At 39.8% G+C, this 16,570-nt stretch overlaps 1 protein-coding gene across 1 annotated transcript in view; it reads left to right on the top strand.

Annotated features, from left to right (window-relative positions):
• Positions 1-10,301: 10,301 nt before the first annotated feature.
• KCNK9 (potassium two pore domain channel subfamily K member 9) overlaps positions 10,302-16,570 on the top strand; it is a 163,555-nt gene continuing 157,286 nt past the window's right edge. The window contains exon 1 of the mRNA XM_075825700.1: positions 10,302-12,325. Coding sequence (XP_075681815.1) covers positions 11,734-12,325 — 592 coding nt within the window. The 5' untranslated portion in view covers positions 10,302-11,733. The remainder of the gene's footprint in view (positions 12,326-16,570) is intronic.

Raw genomic sequence — 16,570 nt, forward strand, 5'->3', positions numbered from 1 at the left:
CAAATTCAATACGATATCGCGACATGCTAGCAAAACCCTCGACAGCACTTCACATCACAACCACTGAGGATTATGCAGCCGGGGATTATGGGAGCACCGATGGCCATGGTGTAGGCTTCTGCACCGGAAGTTCGAACCTGACCCCAGTGGTGAGTCGGGTCATTTACATATTTAGTGAGCACACCCCCTTTTTTTTTTTTCTTACGTAGTTGTATTTTGAGAGTTGTTTCGATTTTAAATTGATTTTTTTTGGGCTACGGATTTTTCCCCCATAATGGAGCCTCTTTAAGCTACAATCGATTTGGCATTGGCTGAACTGTGGTGCGGCGTCTGAGGCACTTTCCCGTTCTTCATCCTTAACCCCTGCAAGAAAGTATGGACTTTCCCAATCAGATTTCCAGGTCGCAGTCCCCAGAGTAGTCACTGATTACCACTGCTCAATCATCTGTAGCAGAGGCCAAGTCAGGAACGAAGCCGGGGGCTGTCACTGGTAAAGCGATCAGGATACAACAAGCCGGTGGTTGAGAAAGGGACGGAATCAAGAGACGACCAGGGGTCAAAACCAGGAGGTCAGACTACAAGTACCAATGATCGATAGACAAGGCAGTGGTCAACGTCAGAGTAATCAAACATAAGCAACGCGCTAAATAGAAGTATCTAAATCCATAGGCAATGGTGACGAGCTGGATCCTTAAAAATAGGGGCTGTCATCACGGCGCGGTGGTGGCATTGATAACCTGTGTTTGGAAGAAGGGAACCTGAAGCCACGAGCAGGATATTGTTGCTGGCTTGGGATGAGCTGAGTAAAAGGGGATCCCTATATGTATCAGAAAATTTAGAATAAATAGAACGTTTTATGTTTTCTTTGAGTTAAAAAGTTGATATTCTGAAGAATTGAACACAATTTACAGTCGACGTTCGAAGAAAAAAAAACCTCCTGTAAATCCAGTGTCAGAGAGAATGTGAGGCTGCAACTGGGATTTGAAAGCAATAATAGATTTAATATTGAGCCATTGTTGTCCGTGTCTGATGGACATGCGTCATGGAACAGCTACAAAATAAATGGAATCACACTGGGATGGGGCTTATTTTTTTGAACACTAAATTTTAAAGAATATCTTTATAGCAGCGGAAGCTCCATTTTCTAATGCAGAGATCCAAATCTCCAGCATAGACAGTTAAATGATATATTTCTGCAGGCACCACTAGGGGGAGCTCATAAGTTTACTGCTGTAGCGCCCACGGACCCCCAGAATTCCCCTTACTGAACGTCCTCCTTCTCAGAGATGCCGACACGCTGTGCTCTCTGCTTTCTCTCCCCGGCTGTCCTATAGGGTGCGTGCACGTGCGCTCGTGTCAAGCCGTAAAGGGCCAGCGTGTGCACCAGTAAAATTATTGTCAAAACCTATCCCTGAGCACCCTGGTCTTTAAAAGGTACTCTGCCCCTTTACTTCCCAGTGTTTGTCATGCAAATGGTTCCCCAGCTGTATACTGTATCCCGTATCCAGTATCTGAGTCCAGTGTTTGTATGAAGTCTATTGTCCACGATGTTCTCCATGTTCAAGTCCATTGTCCGAGATGACATCTGTTTTCAAGTCCAGTTTCCGAGACAATTTCCGATAGTTCGGCACAAGCCAGCTCCCGATAGTCCGGTACCAGCTTGCTTCTGATTATCCGGCACAAGCCAGCAACCCAGGTACTTTCTCCCTAGTGACTATCATTGACATTTTGCTTGACCAGCTGCTACTCGACTGTAGCGGAGCGGTCCAGCGAGTCCACATACCCAAAAGCCGTGACAGCTGCATACTGTTTATACATTGAAATCAATGATAAATTAATCTTCAGTAAACTTAACAGCTCCCTCTAGTGGTAGCTGCAGTAACTCTGTCTGTTCACGTATTTTGGAGCTCTGTATCAGAATAATGGAGCAGCAACCCCATAAAAATATATTCCCTTATATAAAGGTCCTAAATATGGCATAATGTTAAAAGGTTGATATTTATTCTAAAATGCAATATCAGATATCTACCTTGAATTGCAAAATGAATTGAATGATAAAATTCTTGCTACCTGCAGCCACCACTAGGGGGAGCGTCGGAGCTCACTGTATACTGTTATATTATTCAATGTGTCAACAGTATGCAATATTGTCCTAAGCTCCCCCTAGTGGTGTCTGAAGGCAGTCCAAATCGGATAATTTAACTGTATATACAACAGATTCGGAGCGCTGTAGCAGAAATCAGCTAGAAAGATACATCATGAAATTAACCCCTTCCCGACATTTAATGTGCAATTAAGTCATAACCAGGAAGGATGAGTATGGAGCGGGCTCACAGGCTGAGCCCGCCCCATCCTCAGCGGGTGTCGGCTGTATTAGGGTGAGTAAACACTGAGCGTAAATACTGCGGATTTTCCGCAACGGATTTACTTGCGGAAAATCCGCAGCATAATACAGTAGCAGAGGAGTGGATGAGATAAAACAAATCTCCACACGCTGCGTAAATGATAAGCAGAAAAAATGCTCAGAAATTTTGCGTTTTGTTTGATCCGCAGCACGTCAATTGTATTTGGGTAAATGCCGGTTTTGTGTTGTGGGTTTTCCCCATTGAATTCAATGGAGAGGTAAATCCTGCACCAAATATGATGCGTTTTTTGCGGCAGAAAAGCAGCGATTCCGACGCAAAAAAACGCAACTTAGAAAGAAAAAAAAAATCTTAAACTTATCCAGAATTCTGTGTTTCTTCGTCCAGGCCGGCCTCCTGGGATGATGTTTGATCCCATATGATCGCTGCAGCCTGTGATTGGGATAAGACGTCCTCCCAGGAGGTCGGGCTGCATGACGGAAGAGGGATGCGTCGCCATGGCTGCGTAAGTATCAAACTTTTTTAGGGTATGAACAAACAGGTCAGATACGCTGCGTCCAGCCGTCCGAAAAATTGCACCACATGGTGGTGCGTTCTTCCGGCGGAATTTCTGCTGTGTAAAGCAGTGGCGGAAAAATTAAAAAACCCGTTCATACTTACCCCCTCCCTTTCTTCTCTGCTCACAGTCAGGACTCCTGGGATGATGTTGCAGGTCATGTGACCACTGTGATTGGCTGAAGCGGTCACATGGCCTCTTACGCCATCCAGGGAGGCCGGACAGGAGAAGAAGCAGGGATATCTGGGTAAGTATAACTTTATTAAAAAAAAGACTTTTGCGGCGGAATGTCGCAACACACACCACTTTGTTGCTGGTTTGAGCACCCCATGCAATTCAATGGGAAAACCCGCAACAGAAATTGACATGCTGCGGATGAAGAAACCGCACCGCAGGTCAATTTTTCCTCTGTGTGGGGACGAGATTTTTTTAAAATCTCATCCACGCTGCTGCTACTGTAGTACGCTGCGCATTTTCCACAATAAATCCGTTGTGGAGAATCTGCAGTGTTTACGCCGTGTGTGTTCCTGCCATTTAAGTCATCGGAAAGAGGGGTGTGGCCCCATCCGTCAGCCCATTGTCCCCCCACAATGTGATCGCAAAGTACCGATGGTTGTCTGGGGGCATAATGTAGCCTTGCAGTCTGGGGGCCATCTTTGTCCAGAGGCAAGTTGCATTGTAGTTCAATGTATGGCGCCAGCGAGCAAAACAATCGTTCAAGTTCCCTAGGAAACTAAGAAAAAAGGTAAAAACTGGTAAATAACGTTTTTTAAAATATACGTAAAAAATATCAAAAGTAAAAAAAAAATATATTCCCATTTCACCCTAAAGTAATGTAAAAAAACGAAAAAAGATATACATAATTAGTATCACCGCGTCCGTAAAATTTCGAACTATTACAATATAACATTATTTAACCCGCACGGGGAATTCAGTCAAAAAATAAGCCCTCACGCCGCTCAATCGATGGAAAAATATAAAAGGTATGGCTCGCCAAAAGAATTGGGCGACACAAAACAAATAATTTTTTTACCATAACTTTTTTTTTCTTTTTAAAAGTAGTAAAAACATAAATAAAGATATAAATTTGGTATCGCCGTCATCGCATCGACCCGCAAAATAAATTTTAACACGTCGTTTTTCTCACACGGTAATCCCACTACATTATATGGTACAATAAATTATGCCGTGAAAAACGACAACTCGTCAACAAGCCCTCATACCTCATACCGCTATACTGACTAAAAATGAAAATGGTATGGCTATTGGGATGGGGGTAAGAAAAAACGAAAATGAAAAAAAAAAAAAATGGCTGCCGCGGCGGCGAGGGGTTAATCGGCACAGCATGTTGTACCTAAAAACCACATGATGATAAAACTTTCAGAATCAGTTGTAAAGTTGATGCGGTGAAAATCTCTTGTCGTTATTTTATTCTTGAATTGTCAATGTGAGTTCTTCTCGTTTTAGTGGATCAACGTAAATGTAAGTATTAGAAGATGTCAGGACGCATTATGTACGTTTAGCGTCACAAGCGTCTCGTTTCACCTGACTCAGCGGCCGCGCTTTCATTTTTCCTGACGTGATCTAGTTAAATGCATTTTGGTTTAATGGGTTTAAAGTGTCACTATTCCTTGTATAACGCACATTGCACCTTATCTTCCCCTCTGTTACCGGGGGAGGGGGTTATCTTGCGAGGTGACTGACTGCACGCTGCGCCTTTTTGCCTCAATCTCCTTGGAGACCAGATAAAAATCTGAGCACATTTTCTGTTTCTAATCTAGTTAAAAATGTATGTAGCATAAAACCCGTAAGTGCGGCTGCCTGAACACCTCCATCCCGTCTATACTCGGAAGATCCCATGTTGTCTACAACCATAACGGAAAACACAGCTGATGTACAAGAGATTCGAGTTTTACATGAAATCTGATATATTTACATCTACAGTCATCATCTTACAATTTAGAAGTTGATTCACTTTGTAAATACATGACATTACTTATCCTGTACTGATCCTGAGTTACATCCTGTATTATACTCCAGAGCTGCACTCACTATTCTGCTGGTGGAGTCACTGTGTACATACATTACTTATCCTGTACTGATCCTTAGTTACATCCTGTATTATACTCCAGAGCTGCACTCACTATTCTGCTGGTGGAGTCACTGTGTACATACATTACATTACTTATCCTGTACTGATCCTGAGTTACATCCTGTATTATACTCCAGAGCTGCACTCACTATTCTGCTGGTGGAGTCACTGTGTACATACATTACATTACATATCCTGTACTGATCCTGAGTTACATCCTGTATTATACTCCAGAGCTGCACTCACTATTCTGCTGGTGGAGTCACTGTGTACATACATTACATTACATATCCTGTACTGATCCTGAGTTACATCCTGTATTATACTCCAGAGCTGCACTCACTATTCTGCTGGTGGAGTCACTGTGTACATATATTACATTACTTATCCTGTACTGATCCCGAGTTACATCCTGTATTATACTCCAGAGCTGCACACACTATTCTGCTGGTGGAGTGATTGTGTACATACATTACATATCCTGAGTTACATCCTGTATTATACTCCAGAGCTGCACTCACTATTCTGCTGGTGGAGTCACTGTGTACATACATTACATTACTTATCCTGTACTGATCCTGAGTTACATCCTGTATTATACTCCAGAGCTGCACTCACTATTCTGCTGGTGGAGTCACTGTGTACATACATTACATTACTTATCCTGAGTTACATCCTGCATTATACTCCAGAGCTGCACTCACTATTCTGCTTGTGGAGTCACTGTGTACATACATTACATTACTTATCCTGTACTGATCCTGAGTTACATCCTGTATTATACTCCAGAGCTGCACTCACTGTTCTGCTGGTGGAGTCACTGTGTACATACATTACATTACTTATCCTGTACTGATCCTGACTTAGATCCTGTATTATACTCCAGAGCTGCACTCACTATTCTGCTGGTGGAGTCACTGTGTACATACATTACATTACATATCCTGTACTGATCCTGAGTTGCATCCTGTATTATACTCCAGAGCGGCACTCACTATTCTGCTGGTGGAGTCACTGTGTACATATATTACATTACTTATCCTGTACTGATCCCCAGTTACATCCTGTATTATACTCCAGAGCTGCACTCACTATTCTGCTGGTGGAGTGATTGTGTACATACATTACATATCCTGAGTTACATCCTGTATTATACTCCAGGGCGGCACTCACTATTCTGCTGGTGGAGTCACTGTGTACATACATTACATTACTTATCCTGTACTGATCCGGAGTTACATCCTGTATTATACTCCAGAGCTGCATTCACTATTCTGCTGGTGGAGTCACTGTGTACATACATTACATTACATATCCTGTACTGATCCTGAGTTACATCCTGTATTATACTCCAGAGCTGCACTCACTATTCTGCTGGGAAAATCACTGTGTATGTACATTACATTACTGATCCTGAGTTACATCCTGTATTATACTCCAGAGCTGCACTCACTATTCTGCTGGTGGAGTCACTGTGTACATACATTACATTACTTATCTTGTATTGATCCGTGTTATAGCCTGCATTATACTCCAGACCTGCACTTACAATTCTGCAACTTCAGAACTGAAAGCTGCCAGCATTCCCTGCTTGTTCAGTGTCTGTAAAGAGCTTTGGTGATTTGAATTCTGGGAAATGTTGTATAGCATTTCTCTGCCGTTTCCAATAGAAACCACAATTTCCACTATTTATAGGAGTTGTCTCATCAAGTCACTCCCTGTTTATATGGAGGGTCCCCTGTTTGGGTCAGAATGTAAAGCCGCTCTCTTAAAGTGGCGTCCACTTTGGCGGACCTGGCATGTCCGTGCATTACATAAACAATTACTCATTTTAATGACTGCCATGTAATACTATATGTAGTGCTGTATTTTCCCTATAGTTGCCGCTGCAGTGATAAATGTCTGGCCCCATAACTTCCCCTAGCGATAATAGCTGAAGCTGATCACAGTACCGGCTTCCAATTAAAAAGAGTTTGTCTTCAGGAGCAGATCACGTTAACCCCTGTTCCTATGGCCTATTAGGCCTTATAGGGTCATAGAGTGGGGACCTTCACTCAAGAACCCCTCTATTAGACAGAGCACAGTACCACTAAGTCATATGAGCTCTGAAAGACTCAGACCGGCCATATATTACACTGTATTACACTATACTGTTTTTATAGACGTAAAATATTTCATTTTGTTTTTACCTTTAGTTCATAGACTAATATAATGGTGACTCATTCCAGAATGGGTTAAAAGTTTTGGCTCATCACCAGCAATGTTGTACTGTAGCAGGTCTTGGGCTCGCTGGGCCGCCTTACTTGCCCACCTACATGAGGGACACGAGATGAAGAGTATGGAGAAGCTTGGTGTCCTATTTACTCTTTATTGTAAAGATTCAAAACCTCCTTAGCTGCTTCTTTTTTAGCAACGGTCCCTGAGAAATGTAAAGAAAAAAAACACAAATTTGAAGAAAAAAAACTAAAATATAAATAATTAAAAAAACATACATAATAAACACTAATAAAAAAACACAACACAATCAATAAGGCTCTAATAACACTCAGGTCCTGTTTACACTGAGGTTTTTTTTATGCTAATTTTAAAGTGGAAACTGCTTCAGAAGCAGCGCCAAAAATGTCCGAAACCGCCTCCCGTCGATTTCAATGCCGCGGCGGTTTTTAAAAAGAAAGCGCCATGCTCTTTCTTGCTGCGGTTCCGCCTCTGATATCCCATTGAAATCAATGGGAGACAGAGAAAGCGTTTTTCTCTGCGTTTTTTTTTTGCCTGTATAGCTTAATGGCTGCGAGCGAAAAACGCCGCAAAAATCGCGGCAAGAATTTGCAGGCAGGTCAAAATGTGCCTCAAAACTCCTGAAGGAATTTTGAGGCACATTTCCTTACACTGTGGCTTCCATTCATAACGGAAACCACAACGCTCTGCCGGTTCCATCATATGACGATGCCACCAGCGCCATTTAAAGGACCCCACCTCAGCGTATTCATCGCTTTTTCCCCAACCTGTTTGACGCAGTTGTGAACAGAGCCTTACACCAAGAAATCTGCTACTGTAACGTGAGTGGAATGGATGAGACACAACCACATTGCCAGGGAATAAATCATATACAGAACTGAGGGGACAGCGCAGTCCCAACCTGTCCAATATCTGCTGCATCTTATTTGCTTCACCTTGCAGCGCTGTGGGTCCTGGGTTTGAGCGCAACCAAAGGCAACATCTGCAAGGATATCGTATATTCTCCCCATGTATTTTTGGATGTGTTCTGTTCTGGGTTTTTAGTAAAATTGACCTGTAACTGTGCAAGAGTTTGTACCGATGGACGCACTAACTAGCAATGACGTGAAGCTTCTGGGACCCCAATGCATAATATATAACAGGGCCCACCACCTGCCATGTGTCATTTATAATACTGGTGTGTTCTAATACAGTGTTTATTTACTTTTATTTATATATATATTAAAATAAAAAGTAAATAGATAAATTATATATATATATATATATATATATATATATATATATATATATATATATATATATATATATATATAAAATATAAAAACATTACATAATAATAATTAATGATGATGAATCATATTTATAATATTACAAATTCTTAATAATGAAATAATATATTATTAGTGTGTTCTAATACAGTATATATAAAATATATGAAAAATACATAATAATAATAATAAAAAAATAGTCATGAAAATGATTCAGAATGAAACATTCCCCTTCCCTACCATGTGTCATTTATAATACTGGTGTATTCTAATACAGTATATATATATATATATATATATATATATATATATATATATATATATATATATATATATATATATATATATATATAGTAAAATAATACATATATAATAATCAACATCATAATCATAATAAAAATGCTCCATAACGAAACAATATAATACTGATGTGTTCTAATACACGATTTATAACATATATGTAAAAAACCCTCACATATATAGTAATCATCATAACAATGCTCAATAATGAAACAGCCCCCCCCCCCCAACTTACCATGAGCCCTTTACAATACTGGAGTGTTCTAATATATATATATATACACATACACACACACACACACACACACACACACACACACACACACACACACACACACACACACACACACTAATAATAATTAAAAAATGCCTAACAAAACTTAAATAATTAAAAAAAATTAATAATAATAATCTAATAACAAAAACACTCAAAACAAATATAATAATTCTAGTTCTGCCTAATGCTACCTAATAGTGATACTAATACGTATTTAATAATTATTAAAGAATAATAATTATAATAATGACATGTTCTACGTAACACTACTTACTAGCAATGATAATACACACACACACACACACACACACACACACACACACACACACACACACACACACACACACACACACACATATAAAAATTGTTAATAATTATAATAATAATAATAATAATAATGATAATAATAATAATTTCCTAGCAAACACCCCAGCCCTAGTTTCAGAGCACAGCATTATCCCTGGCTACAGAATTCATTTCTCCCTCAAGAACAACTAATCCTGATTCTTTCAAACAGCTAAAACCTTTAGAGAAGCCCCAGCCTAGAGGAAGAAAATGAGATCGTCCTCACTGCCAGCCATGAGCATCACAAGAGAAACATCTCCTGCAACCTGCTCCAACATCTACCCATACATAACAACGAGCATCAGATCTATGTGATCTAGCAATGAGGTATTCCATGTATCGGAGTGACCCTGTCTGCAGATCATACACAGTCCCAGCTAGGTGAACTTCACTCATCCCTCCTAGTGCTGTAGATCAGTAACCCTTCCAGTGCCAGTCCTGTCTGTCAGTGCCAGTCCTGCCTGCAGGGATATTGGAGGCTGTCAGTGTGTCTCCCTCTCTGCAGCCTGCACAGGACCTCATTCCAGCCAGTCTCATCACCCACACCAGATCCTACTATCCCCAGCAACAGATGCATGCTTCAATTCTAGGCAACAGATGCAGATAATCTCACACAGATTGCAAAGTCATAACCTCCTCTGTCCTACTTTGAATTACATCTTCTCTCTTTTTTTTTTTCCTCCAGCATTTGCAGTGATGTTCAGTTTGACATTGCCTCCTATCTCCCTTTCCCTATGCTTCATCATCATTAATGCAAACGATGTCACCCCCAATCCTGCCCCCCCCCCCTACAGCTTCAAACACTAAACCATGTGGTTCTGGCTCCCAGTGATTCCCTCAAGAATTAATTTATTCTAAGGGAGGGTTCACAGGATTACATTGGGGGAGGAGAGTTGGAGAAACAAGGAGAGGATGAACAGAAGGTTGTGTAGAGTTTCAAGGGGGATGATCACAGAGAGCAAGGGATATGAATAATGTGGGTCTGATTCTATGAAGACTGAAGTCATCTATGGTGTCTCTCAGCTTCCAGACACAATGTGCTGCTGATCTCCAGTGCAAGTCAATACCTCTCAATCCATAGGCAGCCTCTACAGTTCCTGAGATGAGCAGCAACAAGGAGGCTTGTGCTACAAGATGAAGATGTGGAATAAGACCCTTACCTGCTGCTCTGCCAGTCACATCTGGAGCTGATGCCTTGGTGGTCTGGACACCACCCTGCTTTGGCTGCTCTCTGTCCCTTCAGCCTTGACTGGTCTTCTTCATGCACCTAGTCCAAGGAAGCTGCATTCCCGTGTTTGATGTATGCAAGAGGGCAAAGACTGGATTCTGGTTATTTCCCAATATAACCTAATATAAGGAGTTTCTTACTCATCAGATGGCACCCAGGCTGCACTGCACCTTCTGCAAAACTCAACAACTTGAGGTTGGTAGCCCTACTTTTAGATGTTTAGCACTGGTTGCCACCTATGATGTTGAAGAAGACTGAAAGGGGTTCTCTAGGCTTTCCCTCCTCACCTGGAGTCCATTATTTACATAAGGATATCATCTATGTTTATTGACCTCATATGTTTGTCCACTTCAGATGACTTCTACCAGCTCTGTCATAGAGAGAATGACAATGTGAGTAGACTTTTGCCAACTTTAAATGGAATGTGTTGAAGTCTTGGGTCAACTATATTTATGTTGTTGATTTGTCGCTATATTTATGGGAAGATGAAGGTTTTAAGGAAGAAAAAGGAGTCTCAGGGAAGGCTGTAATGTTCTGGAGTCCATCACTAAGAAAATCAAGCAACATTATTAGAAGACCACAGAAGGTTCCATAGACTCACCGTTCAAGTTTGATTTCCTCTTAAGTGTATATGGAGTAGTTTTCTTTGCTTACTCAGCTCTGGATACCTTATTATTTCTTGGAATCCATCCCAAATGATCATTTATTTAAGAGCCGATGTTTTCTACTTGTCAAATCCCCATAGTGTAAAATAGAAGACACAATATTGTTCAGGGAACAGCCATCCTTAGGAGTTGCCTTCTCAGATACTTATTGGATGGGTGCAAAACTGAAGACTAGAGTGAAGTAAGCTTCCTCAGAGCTGGCACTTCTGCCTCAATTGTTTACCCAACGTTGAGATCAAGGGTGCTACATCAAAGGAAGAAGGAAACCTAGTAGTTAAAGTGCGGTCTTGCTGGAGAAGGAAGCATAGAAGCCAGAGGGTGGTCTTGCTGGAGATCGAAGGATAGCAGCCAGAGGGTGGTCTTGCTGGAGAAGGAAGAATAGCAGCCAGAGGGTGGTCTTGTTGATGGCACTGCGCACTGGGACAGCTTGGTTTGGGCAAGTCCTACGGCGAGCCTCCAGGCTTCAGGGTACCTGGTCCAGGAGATCCAGTAGCCTCCTGTGTCTATCCTCGTCCCAGGAACACGAGCAGGGAGTAGGGAGAGGTGACCAACCCTGCATCCACCACAACCACCACCATCACAGCCACCCCCTCCACTCCCACTCTCCAGGTGCCCAGCCCAGCCATTGCTGTCTGCAACTTCCCAGCGGCTGCTGCGCCCTCTCAGACAGGACGGGGGGACATGATCCCCTCACAAGCCGGTTGCTGGTGGCCATGAAGCGGCAGAACGTGCGGACTTTGTCCCTCATCATCTGCACGTTCACTTATCTGCTGGTCGGGGCCGCTGTCTTTGATGCACTTGAGTCCGACTACGAAATGCGAGAGGAAGAGAAGCTTAAAGCCGAGGAGATCCGCCTTAAAGGGAAGTATAATATCTCCAAAGAGGACTACCGACAGTTGGAGCTGGTCATCATGCAGTCGGAGCCTCACCGGGCAGGAGTCCAATGGAAATTTGCAGGCTCATTTTACTTTGCCATCACAGTCATTACCACTATAGGTAAGTGAACATTCATTTGTTGTCGGGTCTTGGTAGGTTTTATCGTTCCATAGCCTTGCTAGTCCTGCATAGTGTCCTATGTTTGGTTATGGTTCTTGCTTCTTTAGTAGTAAGAAGACTTATATAATAATAAGACTATGACAAGCAACTTGTGGTGGAGAAGTTCGTGTTCAAGCCTTCTTGGGTCTTTAGGATTAGTAGTGAAGACTTTATTATATGATGGTGAGAGTTACATCCGGTAAAAGTTCCATGGTCTCCTACTTTGATAGTCCATGCATAATAAGACTTTGTAAGAATACAACCTGTAGATGTTGGAGATCTACAATCCCAAACCTATTTGGGTTTTTTAAAGACTTTATAGTTTTCCTGAGTTGAGTGTGTAACTTGGCATGGTGTCATGTTTTTCACGGTCTAGGATCCTCTAGTAGCCTAAAGTAAATCTAAAATGGGCAACTTGTAGACTTTGAGATGCTGAAGAACCACAAGTCCAAGCCTAGACTATCTATAATTCCTCAGAAGCCGCAGAACTACAGTTTGGCCAAGATTGTCGCATGTTATTCATGATATTCTAGTAATTGACATGTCAAGTGCTACATGTCTTGTGATCTGTGTAGCTCTGGTTCTAAGGTATACAAAGTGTGCCTGGGGTCATGTTTGCCATAGTGATGTGAAAATGCTGTGAAAGCATATATGTCATTGGTTACTATGCTACAGCCTCATGCGCTGTGATCACAGCTATTACACAATGTGCACACATTGCTGGAGTCCATATTAAGTCTAAATTAAATGATCAAAGCTCAGTGGACTGGTGTTCTGGGCTTTTCTCCAAACAAAAAAGCTTTAGAAGTTGCTTTATGGCAGCAGACGGAGGTTGTCCAGATAAAATGTTCATAAATGTGCAGTTGTTCTTTTCTGTTTAGTTTTTGTCCCAGGAGAGTTTTGGGGGTTCTGTGGTGGCCAATGTCTTTCCTTTAGTAGCATCTGTAGATGAATCGCTGCTCGGAAGATTCATATTGAGATGAGCAGATTTGTTTAAGTCGATCTTTTACCCGGATCATTAGGCAGCATATTTGTAATTTTCTAAGCGCATTGATTTTCTTTCAGTGAGATGCATGGGTGCTGTGAACCTTTATGTGATCTTAGCAAATACAGAAGGTCGAGAGGTGTTCAAAGCGGAGAGGCCAGTGAAGTCCAACTAGTGCAGGTTCACCCCATTGATTGTTAGCCTAATAATAATTATGAATATTTTATATTACATAATGTATAACTATTATTACTTGTTGAAGAATTGCGCAAAAATAAATAATAATAATAATAATAATAATAATTATGTGTAATTGTTACAATTCTATATGAGAGACTGGAAAAAGTTAGTGCTCCCCATCCATCCCAATATACTGACTTATCCTGTAACTATTCTGCCCACATCATGAGACGTTCTCTGTGGCAGTGCAAGTGTTAATATCCAGTGTGTTGTCATTTATATATTATGGGAGCTGGTGAATGATAACGCTGACACTGCACTGGATACATCATAGAAAGCGTTCAAGTATTCAGCATGATACAAATGAGTGGGATTAAATCTATTTATTGGGATACTAAGGGTTACTGCATTAGCCTTAAATGTGACATAAGGTGACTATCTATCTATCTATCTATCTATCTATCTATCTATCTATCTATCTATCTATCTATCTATCTATCTATCTATCTATCTATCTATCTATCTATCTATCTATCTATCTATCTATCTATCTATCTATCTATCATTTTCCCTCTCCCTCTCTCTTTGATACAACAGGTGTGGACTCTTATCATAACTAGTTGTACTCTGCATTCTCTATTAACTCTGATTTCTTTGCTCTCCCACCACAACATAATGAAGGAAATGATTGTGTAGTACATAGCAGTAAGCACTTGTTTGTGTTCATACACTAATACATATGACCCTGTCTTCTCCCTAATATTCCACCTCCCCCATGATTTCATTCCTATTCAATGTCTATCAAACAGATATATGTAATTTGTCACATGATATCACGATGTAGTTTTACATAGGACTGCAGGTAAATATACTGGATTATCTATACCAATATTAGTTATAAGATTCAGTAATAATAGTGCCTCAAATAGTTAAATACATTCAGCTCTGCTACATCTTGTCGGTGTATTCACTCGCTATTACTTGTGTAATTATTTGTCATTACCAATACATGATGAAGAAATACTGATGTAGTTGTCATGTTGGGGTTGCTTGACTGTGCTGGGTGCTGCCTTGTAGTTGTACCCCATGTGTATATGACACAATCAAATGCACTGAAAATAAATGGATACTCTGTATTATATAATGTGACGCTGCAGGGCACAGCTACTCCACCTGTACACACTATGCTATAGGTTCATGGAGGACACCACTGACTATGTCCATTTACTGTATGTGACTGCACTGCTCCCAGCCCCTCCCCCACTCATCATTAAGCAGGGTATTTAGCAATGATTGTTAATTGTCAACCCATAGAGAGTCCGGCTGCTGGACCTGTATCCTTGCTGGAGGTTGCAGGGATAATGGAGGTTGCAGTGTCACCTATTCTCTTATGAGACTGAAGTGTGACTCTGCTGAGGAAGCTGCTGAGAGTGTTACTCCCCATCTCATGAATTAGACAATGCTGATCCATCCCCTCTGCAGGATATTACTACCCCCATAATCCCAAGAACTGGCTCTACTGCAATGATGGATTTCTACTGAGAGAAAAGCAGTGATTGGATGATTTATTATCTATCTATCTATCTATCTATCTATCTATCTATCTATCTATCTATCTATCTATCTATCTATCTATCTATCTATCTATCTATCTATCTATCTATCTATCTATCTATCTATCTATCTATCTATCTATCTCATATCTATCTATCTCATATCTATCTATCTATCTATCTCATATCTATCTATCTATCTCATATCTATCTATCTATCTCATATCTATCTATCTATCTATCTATCTATCTATCTATCTATCTATCTATCTATCTATCTATCTATCTATCTATCTATCTATCTATCTATCTATCTATCTATCTCATATCTATCTATCTATCTCATATCTATCTATCTGTCTATCTATCTATCTATCTATCTATCTATCTATCTATCTATCTATCTATCTATCTATCTATCTATCTATCTATCTATCTATCTATCTATCTATCTATCTATCTATCTATCTCATATCTATCTATCTATCTCATATCTATCTATCTATCTCATATCTATCTATCTATCTATCTCATATCTATCTGTCTATCTATCTGTCTATCTATCTATCTATCTATCTATCTATCTATCTATCTATCTATCTATCTATCTATCTATCTATCTATCTATCTCTATCTATCTATCTATCTATCTATCTATCTATCTATCTATCTATCTATCTATCTATCTATCTATCTATCTATCTATCTATCTATCTATCTATCTATCTATCTATCTATCTATCTCATATCTATCTATCTATCTATCTCATATCTATCTATCTCATATCTATCTATCTATCTCATATCTATCTATCTATCTCATATCTATCTATCTATCTATCTATCTATCTATCTATCTATCTATCTATCTATCTATCTATCTATCTATCTATCTATCTATCTATCTATCTATCTCATATCTATCTATCTATCTATCTATCTATCTATCTATCTATCTATCTATCTATCTATCTATCTATCTATCTATCTATCTATCTATCTCATATCTATCTATCTATCTCATATCTATCTATCTATCTCATATCTATCTATCTGTCTATCTATCTATCTATCTATCTATCTATCTATCTATCTATCTATCTATCTATCTATCTATCTATCTATCTATCTATCTATCTATCTATCTATCTCATATCTATCTATCTATCTATCTATCTATCTATCTATCTATCTATCTATCTATCTATCTATCTATCTATCTATCTATCTATCTATCTATCTATCTATCTATCTCATATCTATCTATCTATCTCATATCTATCTATCTATCTCATATCTATCTATCTATCTCATATCTATCTATCTATCTCATATCTATCTATCTATCTCATATCTATCTATCTATCTATCTATCTATCTATCTATCTATCTATCTATCTATCTATCTATCTATCTATCTATCTATCTATCTATCTATCTATCTATCTATCTATCTATCTCATATCTATCTATCTATCTATCTATCTA

The sequence above is a fragment of the Rhinoderma darwinii genome, chromosome 5, assembly GCF_050947455.1.
Source record: "Rhinoderma darwinii isolate aRhiDar2 chromosome 5, aRhiDar2.hap1, whole genome shotgun sequence".
Classification (NCBI taxonomy): domain Eukaryota; kingdom Metazoa; phylum Chordata; class Amphibia; order Anura; family Rhinodermatidae; genus Rhinoderma; species Rhinoderma darwinii.